General features: G+C 29.8%; 2 protein-coding genes and 1 non-coding gene across 3 annotated transcripts; 2 read left to right on the forward strand and 1 right to left on the reverse strand.

Moving 5' to 3' along the window:
• Positions 1-180: 180 nt before the first annotated feature.
• TRNAD-GUC (transfer RNA aspartic acid (anticodon GUC)) lies at positions 181-252 on the forward strand. Its single transcript has one exon. It is a non-coding gene; the product is annotated as a tRNA-Asp (tRNA).
• A 48-nt stretch (positions 253-300) lies between these two features.
• LOC107929876 (peroxisome biogenesis factor 10) lies at positions 301-3,630 on the forward strand. The gene is made up of 11 exons (XM_016861409.2): positions 301-603; positions 695-726; positions 817-906; positions 1,008-1,102; positions 1,231-1,441; positions 1,622-1,691; positions 1,789-1,867; positions 1,999-2,132; positions 2,449-2,537; positions 2,979-3,064; positions 3,167-3,630. Exons 1-11 carry the CDS (start codon positions 408-410, stop codon positions 3,267-3,269), a joined length of 1,185 nt encoding a protein of 394 aa, XP_016716898.2. The 5' UTR covers positions 301-407; the 3' UTR covers positions 3,270-3,630.
• A 3,189-nt stretch (positions 3,631-6,819) lies between these two features.
• Positions 6,820-10,119, reverse strand: LOC107929960 (mechanosensitive ion channel protein 10). The gene is made up of 6 exons (XM_016861511.2): positions 9,753-10,119; positions 8,354-9,635; positions 8,152-8,272; positions 7,725-8,018; positions 7,429-7,631; positions 6,820-7,335 (listed from the first exon to the last, which is right to left on the reverse strand). The coding sequence occupies exons 2-6, from the start codon at positions 9,610-9,612 to the stop codon at positions 7,065-7,067; spliced, it is 2,148 nt and encodes a 715-aa protein (XP_016717000.2). The 5' UTR covers positions 9,613-9,635; positions 9,753-10,119; the 3' UTR covers positions 6,820-7,064.
• Between the last annotated feature and the right edge of the window lie 8,623 nt (positions 10,120-18,742).

An 18,742-nucleotide genomic window follows, 5' to 3' on the forward strand; every position in this document is an offset into this window, starting at 1 on the left:
GTAAATAATATATAATTAATGTATAGCAAAATATAATATCGGTTAAAAATAAAAAATAATGTTTAATTTTTTTTAAAATTTTTAATAATTTTAAATTAAATGTTTAATGTTTAATTATTATTTTTAATAATTGTAAAAGTTTAGTTTTTAAACTAATGTTTAGTAATCATTCAGCAACTGGTCGTTGTAGTATAGTGGTAAGTATTTCCGCCTGTCACGCGGACGACCCGGGTTCGATCCCCGGCAACGGCTTCATTTTTTTTTATTTTTATTCACTGCTGAGAATACGACGTCGTTATGTTTCCCTCCAATCTCTTGTCTCTGTGCCTCAGAACTCCTCTCCACCACTTCGACTTGAGAGGAAAAAAAAAAAAAAAGCTTCGATTTCACTGAGAACTGAAACGGAGATGGGATCGGGGAGAAACGACTCGCCCGGGTCAGGCAACCCAGGTCCAAGTGGGGAATCGATTCCCTCCCCCCCGATGGAGCCACGGCGATTCCCTCTTGCAGCTCAACCCGAGATAATGAGAGCGGCGGAGAAAGACGACCAATACGCTTCCTTCGTCTACGACGCCTGCCGCGACGCCTTCCGCCATCTTTTTGGTACTCACTTCTTCATTATTTTCCCTATATTTTCTCCAGCACTGTTATTATACCTTAGAAAATATAAAAGAAATGTAAATTTTTTTTATAGGTACCAGAGTTGCAGTAGCTTATCAGAACGAGGTTAGTTTTAGACTCCAATCCCTAATAATTCACTAAATTAAAATTTTTCTTACTTACTTTTTTTTTTGAAAAATTTAATTTATTTTGCAGACAAAACTCCTAGGTCAAATGCTTTACTATGTTTTAACAACAGGTTCTGGGCAGCAAACATTAGGAGAAGAATACTGTGATATAACTCAGGTTTGATGTATTTTGAAGAAAAGAAATGAATTATTTATTGCTCAAAATATGTATCTGATTTTTTTCTCTGAATAGCTTGATATGGTGTTTTTTATTTTAAGGTTGCTGGACCTCATGGCCTTTCCCCAACACCTGCGAGACGTGCTCTCTTTATTGTGTATCAGACTGCAGTACCTTACATTGCCGAAAGAATTAGGTTTAAATTGAAGCTTCATCCCTTTTCATGTTTGTTTTACTATTTGGGTACTTCGTTTTTTGTTTATAACAGGAGACGCATTATGTTTATCGGAATTTGAGGGTATGTCTGAATTTTCCTTTGTGCAGCTCTAGAATTGCATCCCGTGGTATAACCCTTGCTGATTTGCAGTCTGATGAGTTCTATAGTAACAGTGGTTCTGAGAGGAGTCAAGTAGAGTCATCCACAGGCGTTGAAATTTCATTACCCTCAGAGTCTACTGCATCAGTATCTGCACTGTCGAGGTTGAAAGAGAAACTGCGTGGAATGTGGTTACGTGCAGTTCACAGATGGCCAGCAGTATGAATATCATGTTCTTTTTTTTTTTTTTTCTGGAAGAGTTCTTTTCATATATAGAAAACTACTTTTGTTCATTCTCTGGGGCTCTTTCTTACAAGCACAACTTAATTCTTTTAGTTTTGTTCTTTCATTGTTGATGTAGTCCTTTAGACGGATATATTTTGGTGCTGTTGCATGCAGGTGCTGCCTATAGCTCGTGAATTCTTGCAATGGGTTCTACGTGCTAACCTCATGTTCTTCTACTTTGAAGGTATTTAGAGCTTACTCATCTATAGTTACTAATAAAATTTTGAAATGGAGCTTCAGTCATCCTAATATTGTTAATATTCCATTGACAACCTTGGTAGGTTTCTATTATCATATATCCAAACGAGCAGCTGGTATTCGCTATGTGTTCATTGGGAAGCCATCAAATCAAAGACCCAGGTATATGGTTTTCTACTTGTTTGCTTTGATGCAACATCTTTCTTTACATGTTTGGAGCTCAACATCATGCGAGGAAAAGCTTGGGTGTGCTGAATATCGATAATAAAATTTTTGGCTGCCTTCAACTACAGGTACCAAATCCTGGGGATTTTCCTCTTAATTCAGCTATGCATCATTGCTGCTGAAGGTCTGCGGCGCAGCAACTTATCTTCAATTACAAGTTCAATTCATCAAACCTCATTAGGGTCTCATCAGAATCCAACAGGTTAATTTGCAACAAGTTTCCTTGTAGTGCTTTCGTAAACTTGCAGCTTTCAAGATGAAAAGTTTATATCGTGTCAATGGCCAAGTGCTTGATGTTTAACCTATAATCTGATAACCTCATCTTGCTTCCTTGCCTATAAGTTGAATCTTTTGGATTATTGCTAGAATGAATGCCAAGCTCTTGAGATAGCCGATAGTAAACCTACTATGTTCACTGGGAAATCGATATTTAAGACATTTCATCATCCTCATTTCAAGCAGTTGTGCCATGGGAGATTAGCATGTATTGTGTGACACATTGTTGTTTGGGCATGTAGGACAAGGTTTACCTCTGTTAAATGAAGAAGGCAACTTGATACCAATGGAGGCTGACCAGGGTAGCTGGGTTGGTGAATCAACTTCAGAGGTAAATTATCGAGTTTATCGCTGAATATTCTGTTTATGTATTTCGTTATTATCATCCCCTACCATTTTTATTTCTTATTGCCATATTCATTGTAGGAAAGTTCTAGATTAAGAGATCATAAGTGCTAGGCAAGATTAACCATAAAATATTCGTGTTACTAATCATTGGCAGATGCAACTTATCGAAGGTTTAAAACCATTATGGAACATTGATCTCATATGAAAAGGACTGTATCATTGATAAACCCTAAAATCTAAAAGCTCTTCCCTGAGCGAGTTGCTTTAAATATTTCAACTTCTTAGCTTTGATTTAATTTACCTATTCATTATTAGAAGCTTATTTATTTTGGGTTATTCAAGTACTATGAACAATATCTTGGTTGCTTGCACTTTGCCAACTGATAACATATAATGCTCAAAATCTTCTTTTGCTGCAATTCAGTCAACAGGTGTTGTCAGCAAATGCACCTTATGTCTAAGTAATCGACAACACCCGACGGCTACACCATGCGGTCATGTATTCTGCTGGTACTTCTCTTTTCCCTCATTGTCGAATGAATCTTAGATGTAGATTCTATGTTAGAAGAAGAGACTGCAAAAATTCATTCATATATCGTGATCTGTCTGTAGGAACTGCATCATGGAATGGTGCAACGAGAAACCTGAATGCCCACTTTGCCGCACTCCCATAACACATTCGAGTCTAGTTTGTTTATATCATTCAGACTTTTAGCTTTTACTTATCCTCCTGCATTTTGCTGGTGAAAATTTTTAGAAAGTATACAAAAGAAAATAAGGATTAGTATGTTCAGTTTTTCAATAACCATTGTAATAGATAATTTCCCCTCTCTTAGGGGATATCTGCATAGGTAGACCATATTTTCATCTCCCTTGGCACAAGATGTACCATTATGTTAGTTTCGATTTTTTATATTCTTTTTTAAAATACTGTGTCTAGTACTTGTGTGGGATACATTTTTGGGTATGAAGACGAGGATATCATTTTTCAACCATAACCAACATTCACATTCAAGGTTATAAATAGATGCTGAGTTGACAGGTTTTAATGGTTCAAATTTATTTTCAAGGTTAAATTATGCTATTAGTCCTTGTACTTTTCAAATTTTAAAATTTTAGTCTTGACTCTAACAGTAATAGTTAAATAAGTTTTGTTACTAGTCCTGTATTGTGTGTATAGTTATAGATTTAGTTCATATTATCCAATTGAATAATTAAAGTCTAGTTTTTGAATTTTTTCTATTAATTAAATTTTTAGTGAGTAATATGTATAAATAACAAGTTGGCATGGCATCCTATGTATAATAGTATATTTGACACGTTAGATTTTGAAAATAGTAGAACTTGATGAATTTAATAGTTATTTAACAATTTAAATCAACAACTTTTATAAGGTATAGCAGAAGTTAGCCTATTTTCAAGCTTGCACAGTTTGTAGGGAAAAAGTTCACACCGTAGTTGACGCCATTTTAAACATTAAACTAGTAGCTATAATTGTATCTATACTATCATTAAAATTCCTTTCTAAGTTTGGCTAAACTCAACACCAATTTAATAAGAAAAATACATTTTCTTAAGAAAATAATAATATTTTTATAATGAAAATTTATTGGCAAGTATTTTATCACTCCTAATATAATTATTAAATAATTTCTTTTACAAAAGTACTTTTAATATTTTTTTCTTATTCGAAAAAGTAAATTTACTTTCGTACAATTTAATTGTTAAATTGGAAATGGGAGAGAATAAAAAAGCAAAAAGAAAATAAAATTTGAGCGTGTTTGGTAAAAAAAAAAGTGAGAAAAACGTAAAGAAAAATAAAGATAATCATTTTCTATAGTGATGCATAAAATCCTATCATTTCAAATTGGAACCATGATGGAAGAGAAAATGAGAGATATGTATGTTAATTTAAAATTATATATTTTTAAGTATTTTATTTTCTTTCAATTTTTTAATCTTTCCTATCAAGCATTTTTATAGAAAGAAAAATTATACATTTTCATCTTTCTATTTTTCTATCATTCCAATTTTTTATTTTTTTACTCTACCAAATAGAGCTTAAGGTCGAAGAAAAACCTAAAATTTCAAAAATCGATTCATATCATAGTATTTTAATTAAATTTATTTAAGCTTTATTGGATTTGATTCAATTTTCTATCTATAAAATACATTTTTATTTAAATCAAATTCAACAATGTCATATGTATGCTATTTTTCTTGATTTATAAATTTAACCTAAAAAAATATTTTATATAAAAATTATTATTTATAACTCTTAAATTCAAATTGAAACCGGTAATCAGTAACTGACATTAAAAAACCCTAATGTCACTTTAACATTTAATCATTTTTGTCAGATTGTAAGATCAATAATCATTCCAAATCCAAAGCGAGGAAGAAGCAAGTCGTAACCTTGATTTACCATTTCTCTAGATTCCCCCAAAAGCATGGCTGCTCAGATTAGCAAGAAGCGTAAGGTTCGTCCTCCTCATTAAACTGCACAGTATTTGGAATTAATCACGTAATTCTTACTATTTAGGTTTCTTTAATTCGTAAGATCTGAAATATAATGCTTATATATGTTTTAGTTATTATAAGTATAGAAGAGTTTCCCAGTTAAGCGTCAACCAAAACACTTTTTTACTTTGACTAATAATTGACTAGCCATTAACTAATTTTGACCTATGTTGATCAGGGCATTGACCGGCCGCATGATACTGTTAGAATACATATTATATCTTTTTTTTAAAAAATTCTTAACATTATAATAATATATTGATTAAAAATTTTAAAAAAAATCATATACAATGTATAAGAGTTTTAAAATGTTTAAAAATATTTATTTTTATAAAATTTTAAAAATATGTAATTTTAAATTTTAAAAATTCAAAATAATATATACAAACTAGGAAATGTTATAAATATTAAAAAATGTATTTAAATTTAAGTAATTGCAAAAAATAGAACTTGAAATTTAAATAAATTTTTAGAATTTTAGAATTATATATTTTATAATTTTATAAAAAATTACAATTTTTTTATAATTTTTATAATAATATTATTAATTTCAACTAATTTATTTTAAACTTAATTCTTTTGTAAATTTTATTTGTATAATTTTATTTATAATTTATATTTTTTTTCTAGATTTTATATATTTTTTCTGAATTTTTATATATTTATTTTTTTACATTATTTAATGTGTATATAATTTAATAAAAAAATATTAATTTTTTACATAAAGACGTCACCTGGTTACATAATTTAATGTTTGTAAAAAGACTTACTAAAAAATATAACCGAAGAATACTTTAGGTATTAAATTGAGACAGAAAAAGTTTAGGTACTAAAATAGAAAAATGAGTATATCTCAGAAGCCAAATCGTGAATTAAGCCTTTTGTTTTGTTCATTACTGATCTATTTTATGATTATGCACCTAGGTCATTGTGAGTGGAAAGCTCCGTGCCTAGCGTGCTAAGTCTATGAAGTTCAAGGATGGTTCCATGATATCCTCAGGTTATCCTGTCAAGGAATATATTGATTCTGCCGTTAGACACGTCCTTCTTAGACATGTCAGTTAAAATGCAGTTCTAAGTGGCTTTTTTCTTCTATTATTATCCAACTAAGAGATTTGATGTTAAGATTTGTAACATGAAAGTTATCTGTTTGTTTTTTGTTCATGTTTTCCTTTAATAGGTTTCTACTTGAAGGGACCTGAAAGACATTGGTGTTCTGTTTGAAATATTTTCAGGATGTGCTGGGTATCAAAGTTAAAATCATGCTTGATTGGGATCCTAAGGGCGAGCAGGGCCCTATGACCCCATTGCCGGATCTTGTCACCATCCACCCTCCAAAGGATGAAGAAGAGTTCAAAGAAAAGAAAGAGTATGAAGCAGTTGTTCCCCCAACCAATATCGAGTTTCCGGTTCTGGTTTAGAGCCATAATGTTGATGCCCCCAACCAAGTTTATATTACCTTTTATGTTCAACACTAATATACATTAGCAGGACCATTACTGGATGCCCCTGTATGAATTAATGTCTTGCTGAGATCCTTTATTTAGGATTTGGGTTTGAATTAGATTGAGATGTTTTTAGTTTAGGTTGTTTTAAACTTGCGGATTCAGGTCAATTTGGGTTTGAGACGGTTTAAATTCGGATTTTTGACAATTATAATAAAACCATGTAGAATAATAGTTGATCGAATCGGTTTCATATCATAATTTAGTTTGAATCTAAGGAATGTGAATCCATGCCAGATGTAGTGCTAGAAACTTTCCACTCTAAATCAAAGCAAAACTTGTCAAAAGTTAAAACGCATTCATTCATCCTACTCAATACTTGAAGCGAAACAAAAACCCTACATAGCATTGGTCTTAACTCTTCCATTCCATAGATGTATACTTCTAGCTACCAACTGCATTTCAGCTCACCCATGTTAAGAGGGCAATTAAATGGGCAAGCCTACCTATCCTATAGAAGATTCTTGAGCAACAAGCAAAACTGATTAGTTGATTGCATACGTTGCGCTGGGCCTGTCTTGATTGACTTGGTTGAAATTCACATGTTGGGGGAGTAGATTGTATCTTATACCCAGCTCCTCGAAAATTCTCTTCAACTCGAGAACCAGCTCGGTTCTACGCTTGTTCTTTTCTCTGAAGTCCTGAAAGTTCATTGTGTGTGTGCAAAAGAGAGCCATCTTTAATTTATTAACATTCTCGATCTCCTTCACCACCACTAGGTGGCCAGGATGCCATAGGGTATTGGCCTCCAAATGCCTGGTAAGACACAAAGAACATAAATTCTATAGCCAAAGTCGACTCGTAATGTACGAAATATGTTCTATAAACATGCTACAAATCCGATCTTACTTCTTTATTTCTTCTTTCAGCCTGCCTATTGTCTTTGCAGGGGTCATAAAATCAATGGAGAACTCTATAGTATCACCCATATCTGGACTTCGGTAGTAGTTGCTGATTGGCTTTGTAGCCAAAACTGAATTCGGGTAGTACACCTTTTCATTATCAAGCTTCAAGAAGACGGTCGTTAAAATATTCATTTCCTCAACCAGCAACTGTCAGTTACCAAGTGATAAGCACATTTAGTAATATTTACCAGACATGCATGTATATATATATATACAGGAACAAGCCCTTCAAACAATTACCTGAACACCATCAACTACACAATGATCACCTACATCAAACGGATGCATCACGAATACGAATATAATAGCTTCAAAAATAGTCTTGCAGGTGTTTCCAAACATAAAGGCTGCAACTACAAGCTGTGAAGAAAGGAGCAAAAGCACTTTTGTGGTTGCAATTTCCATCAAAAGTAACCATATGACAACGGTAACGATAATCAAGACAACGGTTACAAGTTTGTTCAATTGCTTTACGGCTGTTTTGGTGTCGCTCAAAGCATGTGCTAGCGTTTTCCGGTCCTGGTAAACTTTTATCTGTATGAAATAACAAAAGCAAGCATGTTGACCAAGAATCCTACAACAGATATTATGTTTGCATCAAATTCACATATGCGTGTGTGTGTGTATGTATATATGTGTTTATATAGTTTCATATAAGTGCTCTTACCACCCAGTTAGTGAAACTTTTTCTGTCAATTTTTCCAGTGCTTGATCCTTCAAACAATGGAAACACGAGTTCCACCTCCTCCTTGATCATGAACCTTAAGAGATCGTCTTCATCAATGTAACTGACCATAAAGAGCATATCATAAGGGAAAAGGAAAAAACAAAAATTACTAGAAGCCTAAAGAAAAGCCTGATATTCTCACCGGCGATTTTGATTACTCTCATGACAGACCACGTTCGAGAAAATTTGATGAGCAACATACTGTGCCTCCTCCTCATTAGTGATCTCTTTATCTGCTTGTTCACCACCTTCTTTGTAAACACTTTCGTCTAACGTATTGGAGATCGTTGAAAGCCCTGAATTCGTGATAGCATCTACCAACACCTTCATGTGCCAAGATGAAACCTTTTCTCGTTTCAATTGATGGACTTTTCCCATGTCGATCACATTTTTTGCTTTTGCTTCTTTACCTTTCTTGTTTTTGCTAACAGTCAAACAAGTAGGTGATCTTTGAAACCCATCGATCTCCATAAACGGAGGTCCAGAAAGGGTCTTAAGTATGTAATGATGGAACACTGATTCTTGTATTCTGTCAAAGAACTTGTTCATATGGAAATTGGAAGCTAATAGCTTTAACAACAAAGTCTTCAACAACCACAAAAATGATCCGATAAGAACACTAACTAATGTCCATGTTATTTTATCGAGGATTTTTGTGGCAGTCTTCGATCTCTCAATGCCGAGAAACAATAGAGTCCAAGTAAGAAGAACTAAACTCAACCAAATAAACACTTGAACACTCTTCTTCAAACCATGAACAAAATACAACACTTTCTTCCTTAACAAAAAGTTGATCTCAATCAAGAAAACAACCAAATGCATGAACCAATTAGTAACCAACATACCACAAAATATAACCATAACAAGCACACACCATTTCCAAATATGCAAACCCCAAATTTGTGTCTTCTGCAGTTTATCTAAAGCTAAACTAGCTATTAAGCATCCCAGTAGGATCAGAAACACAACTACCTCAAACACAACCTTGGGTTTCACTCCTTTAAGCTTCTCTTTATGTAGTTTAACTTTCTTAATGGTCTCTTCATATTCTTTTTCTCCATTAGAGGTCATTGAAAATGTTTTTGACACACTAGAATCTGTCCTAATATTAGGGGAGGCCTTATTGAAGGAATGTCTATATGGTGAACCAAGTTGTTCTTGAGTAGCTAAGTTAGTCTCTTCCATTTGATCAGATTCAATGAGATAAGATTGTTCCCCAAATCTTGATTTGGGTTTTGTAAATGATCTTCTTCGAGTAAGATGAGACGCATTACCTGCATTTGGGACTTTTGGTGGTTTATTTGCAGTGTGTTTAGGGGTTAATACCTCTGATTCTTTAGACACTTTGGGAGTTTCTTCGTTGGAAACATTAATCAACACTTCTTCTTTCTTATCTGCCATGTAATTAGCTTTTCATTAAACACCTGGTAGGAGATTTAAACAGAGGATCAGATTTATATTTAAGAGCAGAAATGGAAACTTATAGAGAGAGAATCAAAAGATCTGAAGACCCATTGACCTTTTGGCTTTTAGTCCATTACCTGAAAAGTTTTCAAGGAAAAAAAAGAAGAAGAAGAAGAAAGTCTCCGCAGGATACCCAGAAATAGTAAAAAACAAGAAGCTCCGCTACACAACTTAAAGCAATGACAAGATACCAAAAGACATTGTAAGAAACACCCAAGGGTAAAACAAAAAAGAAGAACACTCTGAAAGTAAGATTCAGATTAAAATGTTCTGACTATGGAGTAAGCTTTTGTCGTGGGTAGATGGAGGAGTACTATTTAATTAATGAAAGGAAGATGAGTTTGCCTGTAGCTAGCTGACAAGAAAGACAGAAAGACCGTTGTTTTTCTTCCTTCAGGCTGCCTTTTTTTAGTTTTATAAAACTTACAATTTCTATTCTCTGAACCCCTCCTATTTTTTTTTTCCAAGTCGGGGGATAAATTTTTTGTGAAAAAATCGAGCATGGATATCTTGAGCAACACTTTTCGAAGAGGTGAATATTCTCATCATCATTTTTTGTGTAAAAAATGTTAGGTTAGTTTTCTATTTTTGCATATTATTAATAAAAATATAATTAATAAGATTAGTGATTTTCGCTTGAATCAAGATTAAAATTTTAAATTTTAAAAAATATTATAATTAATAATGATCTAATTAGAGAATGTAGACTAAATCTATAACTTTACACATAGTATAAGACTAATAGTAGAATTTAACCAAATAAATTTAACTTACAAAATACAAGGGTTAATAGCAAATTTTGACCATTTTTAAAGCAAACTCTACCCATTTTTATATTAGATACATTAATTTTCAACTTTATATATACATTAATATATTAATACTAACTTAAAATATTGATCTTAGTAAACAGAAAGAGCACACTTTTCAAGCATACATAGAAAATTTAAATGTTGAAGTTTCCTAAGGTTCGATTTGGGACGGTGATTATTTTTAAATTTAAAAAATTCGAGGACTTCCAAGAAATTTTTTTTAATACGAGGAGAGATAAAAAGATATTCAAAGATAAAAACTGAAATCTCAAGTGAATTAAAATTTTATATTAATAGAAGTTAAAATTTCTGTTAAAATTAAAATAATTGATCGAATTGATATAATTCAGTTAATCAGTTGATTAATTGATCTAGTTCAGTCGGGTTGAAAATTTTTTGAAATTTCGATCAACGGTTAATTCGATTTGAAATTGAGTAATTAATTAAAAATAATATTATATATTATATATTATATGTATTAGGTTATTATTAATTCGGTTAATTTGGTCAAATAAACATTATTAATTATTTATTTTATATATTTTGTACTTGTTTTAACAAAAAATAAAATAACATATAAATTTCGGTTAATCCAGTTAACCGACCAAATTATTTGAAATATTTCAACTCTGTTATTTTTTCTTGAATTTTTTTTATTTGATTAACGGTTAAAGGATTAAAAAATTCGGTTAATATTAGTTCGGATCGGTTAACTATTTGAACACCCCTAATTATACTATACTATTGATTTGATTGGTTTATGCTCTTAAGGTTAAGATATGTTTCAAGTTTTTATATTCTTAATAGATTTGTAATTTAATCTTTTTTTTTAGGAATTAAATCTTTCTATTTTTCAAATTTAAAAATTAGGTACAATTATTATTATCATTAAAATTCTTTTGCTAAAATTATTTATGTCATTTTAGAATAAACAAATACCGACATGATAGCGTCATGTAACAAGAAAAAGAATTTAATTAACTAAGATTTTTTAAAAATATTAATGATTGGATTTGTATTGTTAAATTAAAAAAATAGAGAAATTAAATTTCTTAAAACTAAAATAGGGAGGCTAAATTTCAAATATATGAAGAATACATGTACTTAGAGGATAATTAAACCTTTGATTTAATTTATTAAACAATTATAATTCTTTTTGTACATAGAGATGGAACCTTCTATTTATTTAATCTTCCGTTTATAGTTTAAAAAGGAATTTAAAATTAAAACCACTATTTTTGACTTTTGAATTTTGAGTTAAATATTTAAAAAAAAAATCAATTTTGAGCTTTAAGATTTAAATCTGTTATTTTATTATTTTGACAGTACAGGTGGAAGCGAAGCAACGAGACAAAATGGAAGTGGTGTGTTTCTTTCACTCCCCTATCCTGGTTTTAGATTCCATTCCACCTGATGAAGAAGCTTCCTTCAGCCTGCCATCTCTCCATTGCTTCAAACTTCCCAACCTTATTCTTCCTTTTCCCATACATCTAGTCCTTTTTTTTTTCTCGAAATTAAAGTGTTTATCATCTGACTAATCTCTTTTATCGTGAGTATTCTCCAAAAAGATCAATGGCTGACAATAATATATACTTCATTTTTTTATGGGAGGGGATCAAGTCATATTACATCCTTAAATGAAGTACTAATTTTTTTTATTCACACTATACGAATTTGAGATAAAAAAAAATTTGAAGTTAAATTTTTTTAGAAGATCATATTTAAATTGTATAAAAATTTTAAATTATTTTATTGAATTACAATTTCGAAATTAAAATTAAAATTTTATAATTTTGAAAAGGAAAGTGTGCTTTTGATGTTACAAAGTAGGAATAAAAGAAGGAAAAAAACTCCCACAACAAAGAAATCAGAATTGCGGCCAAGCCCAAGAGAGACATAAATTTTGGGTATATGAGAAACTTCTATTCATCAATGCCCATTTCTTTTGTGCACTCTGTATAACCCACTTACTATTTCATAATTAAAATAAAATAAAAAATCATTTATTCAAAGTTCTAAACTTGATTTAAATCAATAAATATGTTATAGGAGGAAAGCTATAACTCGATATTGTCGATCAGAGAGTCAAGAACCACAAGTAAATTATCTAAAATCAATATTCTTGTATGAAAGCATCTTAAACTGTTAAGGTTGCATCACCAATAAAGAGGTAACCAGGCAAACCAATCGGCCAACCGATGATCACCCACTCTATCTTGCTTCCTTACTCCTACTACACCATTTCCCGACTTAAGCATTTGAGAGTATCCAAGCTCCAACACTCCTTACTTCACATTTGTCATCCATGAATTTCGAGCCTCCAACTCCAGTTCACCTATCTCGCATGTTGTCTCTAAACCCAATCCATCACCCGAAAGACATCAACGAGATGAAGAGGCAAGACTGGATCAAAAGTAAAAGAAGTTGGCCTCTCAAAAGGTGCTATGGACCTCAATTTCATATATGGCCTTATATGGTGTAACCTTAGCCGAGTGAGAGTCGGTCCACTCTGACCTCCAACTGTGGCCTTCCCTCACACTTTGTACCTTGAAAAAAAAAAGAAGCTGATAAAGGATATCTTATGGAAATTCATATGGGGATAGCAAATCATGAATCTTTGGTCATTAACAAAAAAGGAAAGATCCAAAAGAATGGTCAATCTTTCTAACCATTTATCTCTGCATTTTGAAGATAAAAACAATAAGGAAACGAGGATTTCTTGTCATATTCTTATGTAAAGCTGAGATGGAAATGCTTTTTATTCTTTTATAAGAATAATCTGTCAGTTTTTGGAGGATGATGAAGGATTACTGGTCTTACATTGATGGATGATTTGCTGATATATATGTTACCTTCTTTTGTTAACACAAATATGGGTTGTATTTCAAAAATTGACATTGATTGTGAAGATCGGATTTGATCCTTTTGAGCTAACTATTTATCTCAATCTCCTTTTATCCTTATTTTAAGGTAATTCATTTATTGAGAGTAATTTCTTATTCACGATTTATCTTAAATCTTTTTATATTACAGTTTTAGCCGTTAGTACTAAACTATTCTTTTATTATAGTTTTATAAGAATAAGACTCTTATAAGAATGCGTGAAGTTGAGTTTAAATCATCTCTTATACTATGATTGAATCTAAATTATGTTCTTAAATTGATTATGTTCACTATTTAGGCTTTCGAAATTGTTTATTAAGTTGCAACTCATTGGATCAACTAAATAACTTCATCATTTACATAAATAAAAAGAGTTAACCGCATCCAATATCCCTAAATTATTGGTTAAATTTTAAAAATTCAAAATATTTTTATTGAAATCCGATTTTTTTATTAGTTTAATGGTGTTAAAAAAAAAGAAGCTTAGATGATGCATGGTTCCTATTTTAAACCTGTACAAATTAATAAATAGTTTTTAAACACGTTAAATCAAACTAATATTTAATATTAAATTTGTATTTAGACTAATAAAAAGACCACATTAAAACAATACTTCAATTTAAAGATTCAATTTAAATATTTTAATATTTTAAAAATCAATTTAAGAATTAAATTATAATGTGGGGATATTTGTTTGAGTTAACCCTATATCATTATCATGATTCATGAAGGTAACTATTTGTCTCCTATTCCAAAGACCAAAAAGGAAAACACCCAATTTCCCCCATTGTCTAACTTTTTCTAGGAGACAAACTTGAAACTTGAAGCTATTAATTACCATATTCTATGATTATTCTTTCAAGAAAAGAGTGGGTTTGTTTGTTTTTTAACTCCAAAATACATGAATCAGTCAAAATTTGGTGGGTTGATGAGAGCTAGTTAATTTAAGCCTTAAAAAGGTCATAATGAGGCCTCTCATCATTTTATCTAATTAAATTTAACTTTTAACTTATCTAAACCGATGCATAAAAGTCGTCCCCAATGTAATGTAATTTCATTGAGGATGGTTGATTTGGACGTATTTAAGCAAAAGAAAACAAGTATATGTATTTGCTGTTTATGTTTAGATTAACTTATTTAATTGATTGGTTATTGAAATTTCGATTATCAATTAATTTTTTTAAATTTTAATTATTAATTAATTCGGTTCAATAATCAAAATATAATAAATATATTTAATATTTGCGTAATAGAATGTACCCAAGTAACATATGGTAATATGGTATCTGGTAATGGACTATTGGCCAAAGAAAAAATAATAATAAATAAATAAAATTAAAATATAACAAAAAAATCTAGAAATTTAAGGTAATTAAAAAATTAATTGAATTTTCGATTCGCTTTTTAATAAAGTCGACTAAGATAATTCAACTTGATTATTAATTGAGCCAACCATTTAAACATCACTAAGCAAGGAATTAGTAGAACCTTAATCGTCTTAATTAAATGAGACAATCGTGGTTTTGACGCCACTCAATATCTAATAATTCAATTTAAATTCATTTAACACAAGATTTTTAACTTTAACCTTTCAAATTTTTTTAACTTTAGCTTTAACCCTGAACCCCTAATTATAATACGAAAAAGTAATACAAATGTACGTGGGTCAAGTTTAACGAGAAGAGAGAACATGATGATGAATGAACCTTTAGAAAAACTAGACACACCCAAGATTGCATTAAGAAAACTAACTCTAAAGAAACCAAAACTTGGTTTTAGGTTATGTTATGTACCAAAAATAAAAAGAGCTCAACTATGGCTAGGTTTAGCTTATAATATTTTTTATATATTTCTTTAAATCTCTCTTAAGACCCCATTATCATTGCCAGCAACTTCTTCCCCACTTAGCGTACACAATTCTCCAACAAAATGAAGCTATAACCCCACAATAATATATAAAACCCTAAGCTCACATAATTGTAAATAACTTAATTCAAATCTTAATCTCCACAGATTAACTATTGGATCAAAAAGCTTTTGTTGTAAAGTACAGCATGAAAAAGAAAAAAAAACTATTAAGGACATGATAATAATTCTTTGGAATAAGTTACAAATCCACTGCCGCCTTGTTTATTAGTTCCTAATCATATGATCATGTTAGATTTTGACTAAGTGAGAGAGATTCTTCATCATATGAGTGGGAGAGTAAGGCCCCGTTTTTATTTAAATTTCTCTCTTTTTTTACACTAAAAAAGAAAAGAAAAAGAAAACTCTTTGCATGCTTGTCACGTAGTACGAATGGTGTGTTTTTATTTGCTTTATATAGGCCATTATTAGGTCTATTACATTAATTAATGTATTTTATGGTTGTAATATGCTTAAGAGCATGATTTTGTTTAACATGAGAATAGGTTTAAGTTGGTTAAAGAGTCATTATCTCTAATCTATGATATTATTCAATTTCATCTTACTAAGTCTTTGGAGGTTGCCAAAAGTAAAATTTAAACAACTATATGTTAGTATAAACGTCTCTCTCTTTTATTTATGATTGGATTCTTTTTTTAGAATGATTTGAATATTCAAATTTAGTCAAGAAATGTAGTCCATCAAGAAGGCTTCACTAGCTTGAATGAATAAATATATATGGTATTGTTTAAGTTTCTAATTGAGTTGGTGTCACTTTTAATCGGGCCACTAATTTTATTAGAGAAATTATAGAAATATCCTTCAATAACTAAAATAAGTTACATGATTCGATGATACTTTAAAAATATACATATAATAGGATTTAAACCCAAACCAATTGGGTTAGTAAAACTTTTAATTTACCACTCAATTAAAGCTTTATTTTAATATTTTTATACATTTTAATATTGTTATGCACACTTTATTGCTTCCATCAATTGTATATATTAATAATGTATATTTGATTGAGTTGGTATCATAAGTTAACTCAACACTAACTCAGGATTGATGATAACACAATGATAAACTTTAATCTATTTTTTTTAAAATTTAATATCGTACATATTTCATACATTTCATTATTTATTATATGTTATTTTAAAATACACATTTGTATTCTTAATTTGTGGTTTCCACACGCATATGTGTGTGATATGATTTCTAGTATTATTTAAGTGTTTGATTGAGTTGGTGTCACCCATTCCTTTTATAAATTAAGAAATATTACTACGAGGGTATGTTTATGTCTTTTAATATAAAGCTTAAAGAAACATACCCATAATGAGATTTGAAACTAAAACACCATGATTTTCAACATTTTAACTAAAGTCTCATTTGTTTTTTACATTAATTATTTATAAATATATTTGTTACATAAAATTTCCACTCAATATATACAATGGGGTTAACTGAGTTAGTATCACAAGTTAATTTGACATCAATTTGTTCAAAAAAGTTACTTACAAATCATTCTTTAACAAAGTAATGAAAATTAATATAATGGTATTTTTTTTATTCTACTATTTTTATATTAAATATTTATTAATCATCGTGATTTAATGTTAGATTATTTTAAACTTCACAAGTAGGTTAAATGTTTGTCAAGTGTATTATAAGGTGTCGTAAAAAATAAAAATTTATATATATATAAATAAGCGTGACACATATCACACCTTTAACCTACTTGTGAAGTCTAAAAAACTACACAGGCAGTCAAATAATTACTCTTTTATATTCATATAGAGAAAATGTTTGGTACACTATGAATGAAGTTTTTAAACTTCACAAGCAGGATTGTATTATGACAAATGTCCTATAAGATATAATATAATTAATAATATATATAAAAGAAGGGACCCATGAACTTTTTTTAACTATGCTTTGTGGAGTTCAAAAAAGGTTTTCTGTGAATGTACCAAATCCTAATCCTTATATAAATGAAAATGATGTAAAAAAGATCGTATCATGGTTTTTATCTAAAACTATTATTTGATACATAAAATTTTTTCAACTCCACCAATGAACTTAACCCCCAAGTGTCTTATTTATTTAGTTTTTGTTTTTTAAAAATATCAAGCTGACAATTTCTTAAATCCACTTATAAAATTAAAAAAACTCTATTTTTTTTTGGTAATTAAAAACAAAGTTTAAGAAATTAAACTACACTGATTCGTTCGAACAAACCTTTAAACTTATCATTAGCAAGATTTTCGATTAAGTTAGAAGGGGCTTTCGCTAGTATATTAATATCCTCCAAATCACTTTGTACCATCTTGACAATCCAATCTGCAACCTAATTAATTTTCTTAAAAACATGTGTTACCATCTTTAATATCAAATAATAGTCTTTTTATTTATTTATTTATTTTAGGTGGGCAAGAAGAATTTAGTGTAACGGTTAGGGCATCTTTTTATTATTAATTTAAAAAATCCTTTAGTTACCTTAATATTTGTTATAAGAAATTGAACGTGCATTGTCATTGTGAAGCATGATTTTTGATACTTAGTATAGTACTATATGCTTTGTTTTAAAAGCTACATATACATTGATATGATGATATCTTTCTTAAGTATTTTTTTTTTGTTTAAAAGCATGGCATAATTATCAAAAACAAATTTTATTGGTTGTCATATTCAATCATGTCCATAACTATTTTTGTAAGATTCCCTTCTATCTTACTTCCTTGGGTCCCATTCAACACTTTAAATTTTGCATGAAAACAACCCCAATTTTCCCAATAAAGAATACCATAATAAAAGAGTGCATTTATATTGAATTAATGTTACATGTTTTTTTAATATTAATCTTATTATAAATTTTTTTATCATATATATTTTTTTATATAAAATAATACTTAAAATTATTTATATTTCCTCTTCAAACCTTGAATAGAAAAATAATACGCATTACCCTTTCAAAGAAAAAATATATATATTGGCAAATCTTGAAATAGATTTGAGATTAGATATAGACTGAATTTAGTTTTAGATTATATTAGTTTGAGTTTAAATTTAAGTGATTTCGAGTGTAGCTTGTTTTAAGATTAAGTAATTTTTTAGTTAATTCATTTGAGTTTGTTAATTGAGTTTAGGTCACTTTTAGTTATTTGTTTATATTATTTTAGATCATTTTAGGTTTGAATTATTATGGATTTAGGTCGTTTTAGGCTTCAATCAATTTCAAAATTCGGTTAATAACTTTTTATGATCAAATCAAAATTGTTTAGATTTGAATTTAGATTCGAATTGATCGAATCAAATTTTCGAATTTGGGTTAGAATTGACTAGTTTTGCATAAAATGTATATCTTCTTACACATTACTTTTAGTTTACTTGTTAAAATTGCTCTTTCCTGAGTAGTACACCTGATTTGGTATGTATTTGGTTTAAGTGTTCATAGCTGGGTT

Source organism: Gossypium hirsutum, chromosome A07, assembly GCF_007990345.1.
Source record: "Gossypium hirsutum isolate 1008001.06 chromosome A07, Gossypium_hirsutum_v2.1, whole genome shotgun sequence".
In the NCBI taxonomy this organism is placed as follows: domain Eukaryota; kingdom Viridiplantae; phylum Streptophyta; class Magnoliopsida; order Malvales; family Malvaceae; genus Gossypium; species Gossypium hirsutum.

What these genes read in the sequence shown, in the direction of transcription:
- LOC107929876 (XM_016861409.2), top strand. Translation starts at nt 408, where the DNA reads ATGGGATCGGGGAGAAACGACTCGCCCGGGTCAGGCAACCCAGGTCCA. An exon ending in AATACTGTGATATAACTCAG is followed by an intron (nt 907 to 1,007) that starts GTTTGATGTATT and finishes TTTTATTTTAAG; the next exon opens with GTTGCTGGACCTCATGGCCT. An exon ending in TACATTGCCGAAAGAATTAG is followed by an intron (nt 1,103 to 1,230) that starts GTTTAAATTGAA and finishes TCCTTTGTGCAG; the next exon opens with CTCTAGAATTGCATCCCGTG.
- LOC107929960 (XM_016861511.2), bottom strand. Translation starts at nt 9,612, where the DNA reads ATGGCAGATAAGAAAGAAGAAGTGTTGATTAATGTTTCCAACGAAGAA. An exon ending in GAGAGTAATCAAAATCGCCG is followed by an intron (nt 8,273 to 8,353) that starts GTGAGAATATCA and finishes CTTTATGGTCAG; the next exon opens with TTACATTGATGAAGACGATC. An exon ending in CTGAAAGAAGAAATAAAGAA is followed by an intron (nt 7,336 to 7,428) that starts GTAAGATCGGAT and finishes GTGTCTTACCAG; the next exon opens with GCATTTGGAGGCCAATACCC.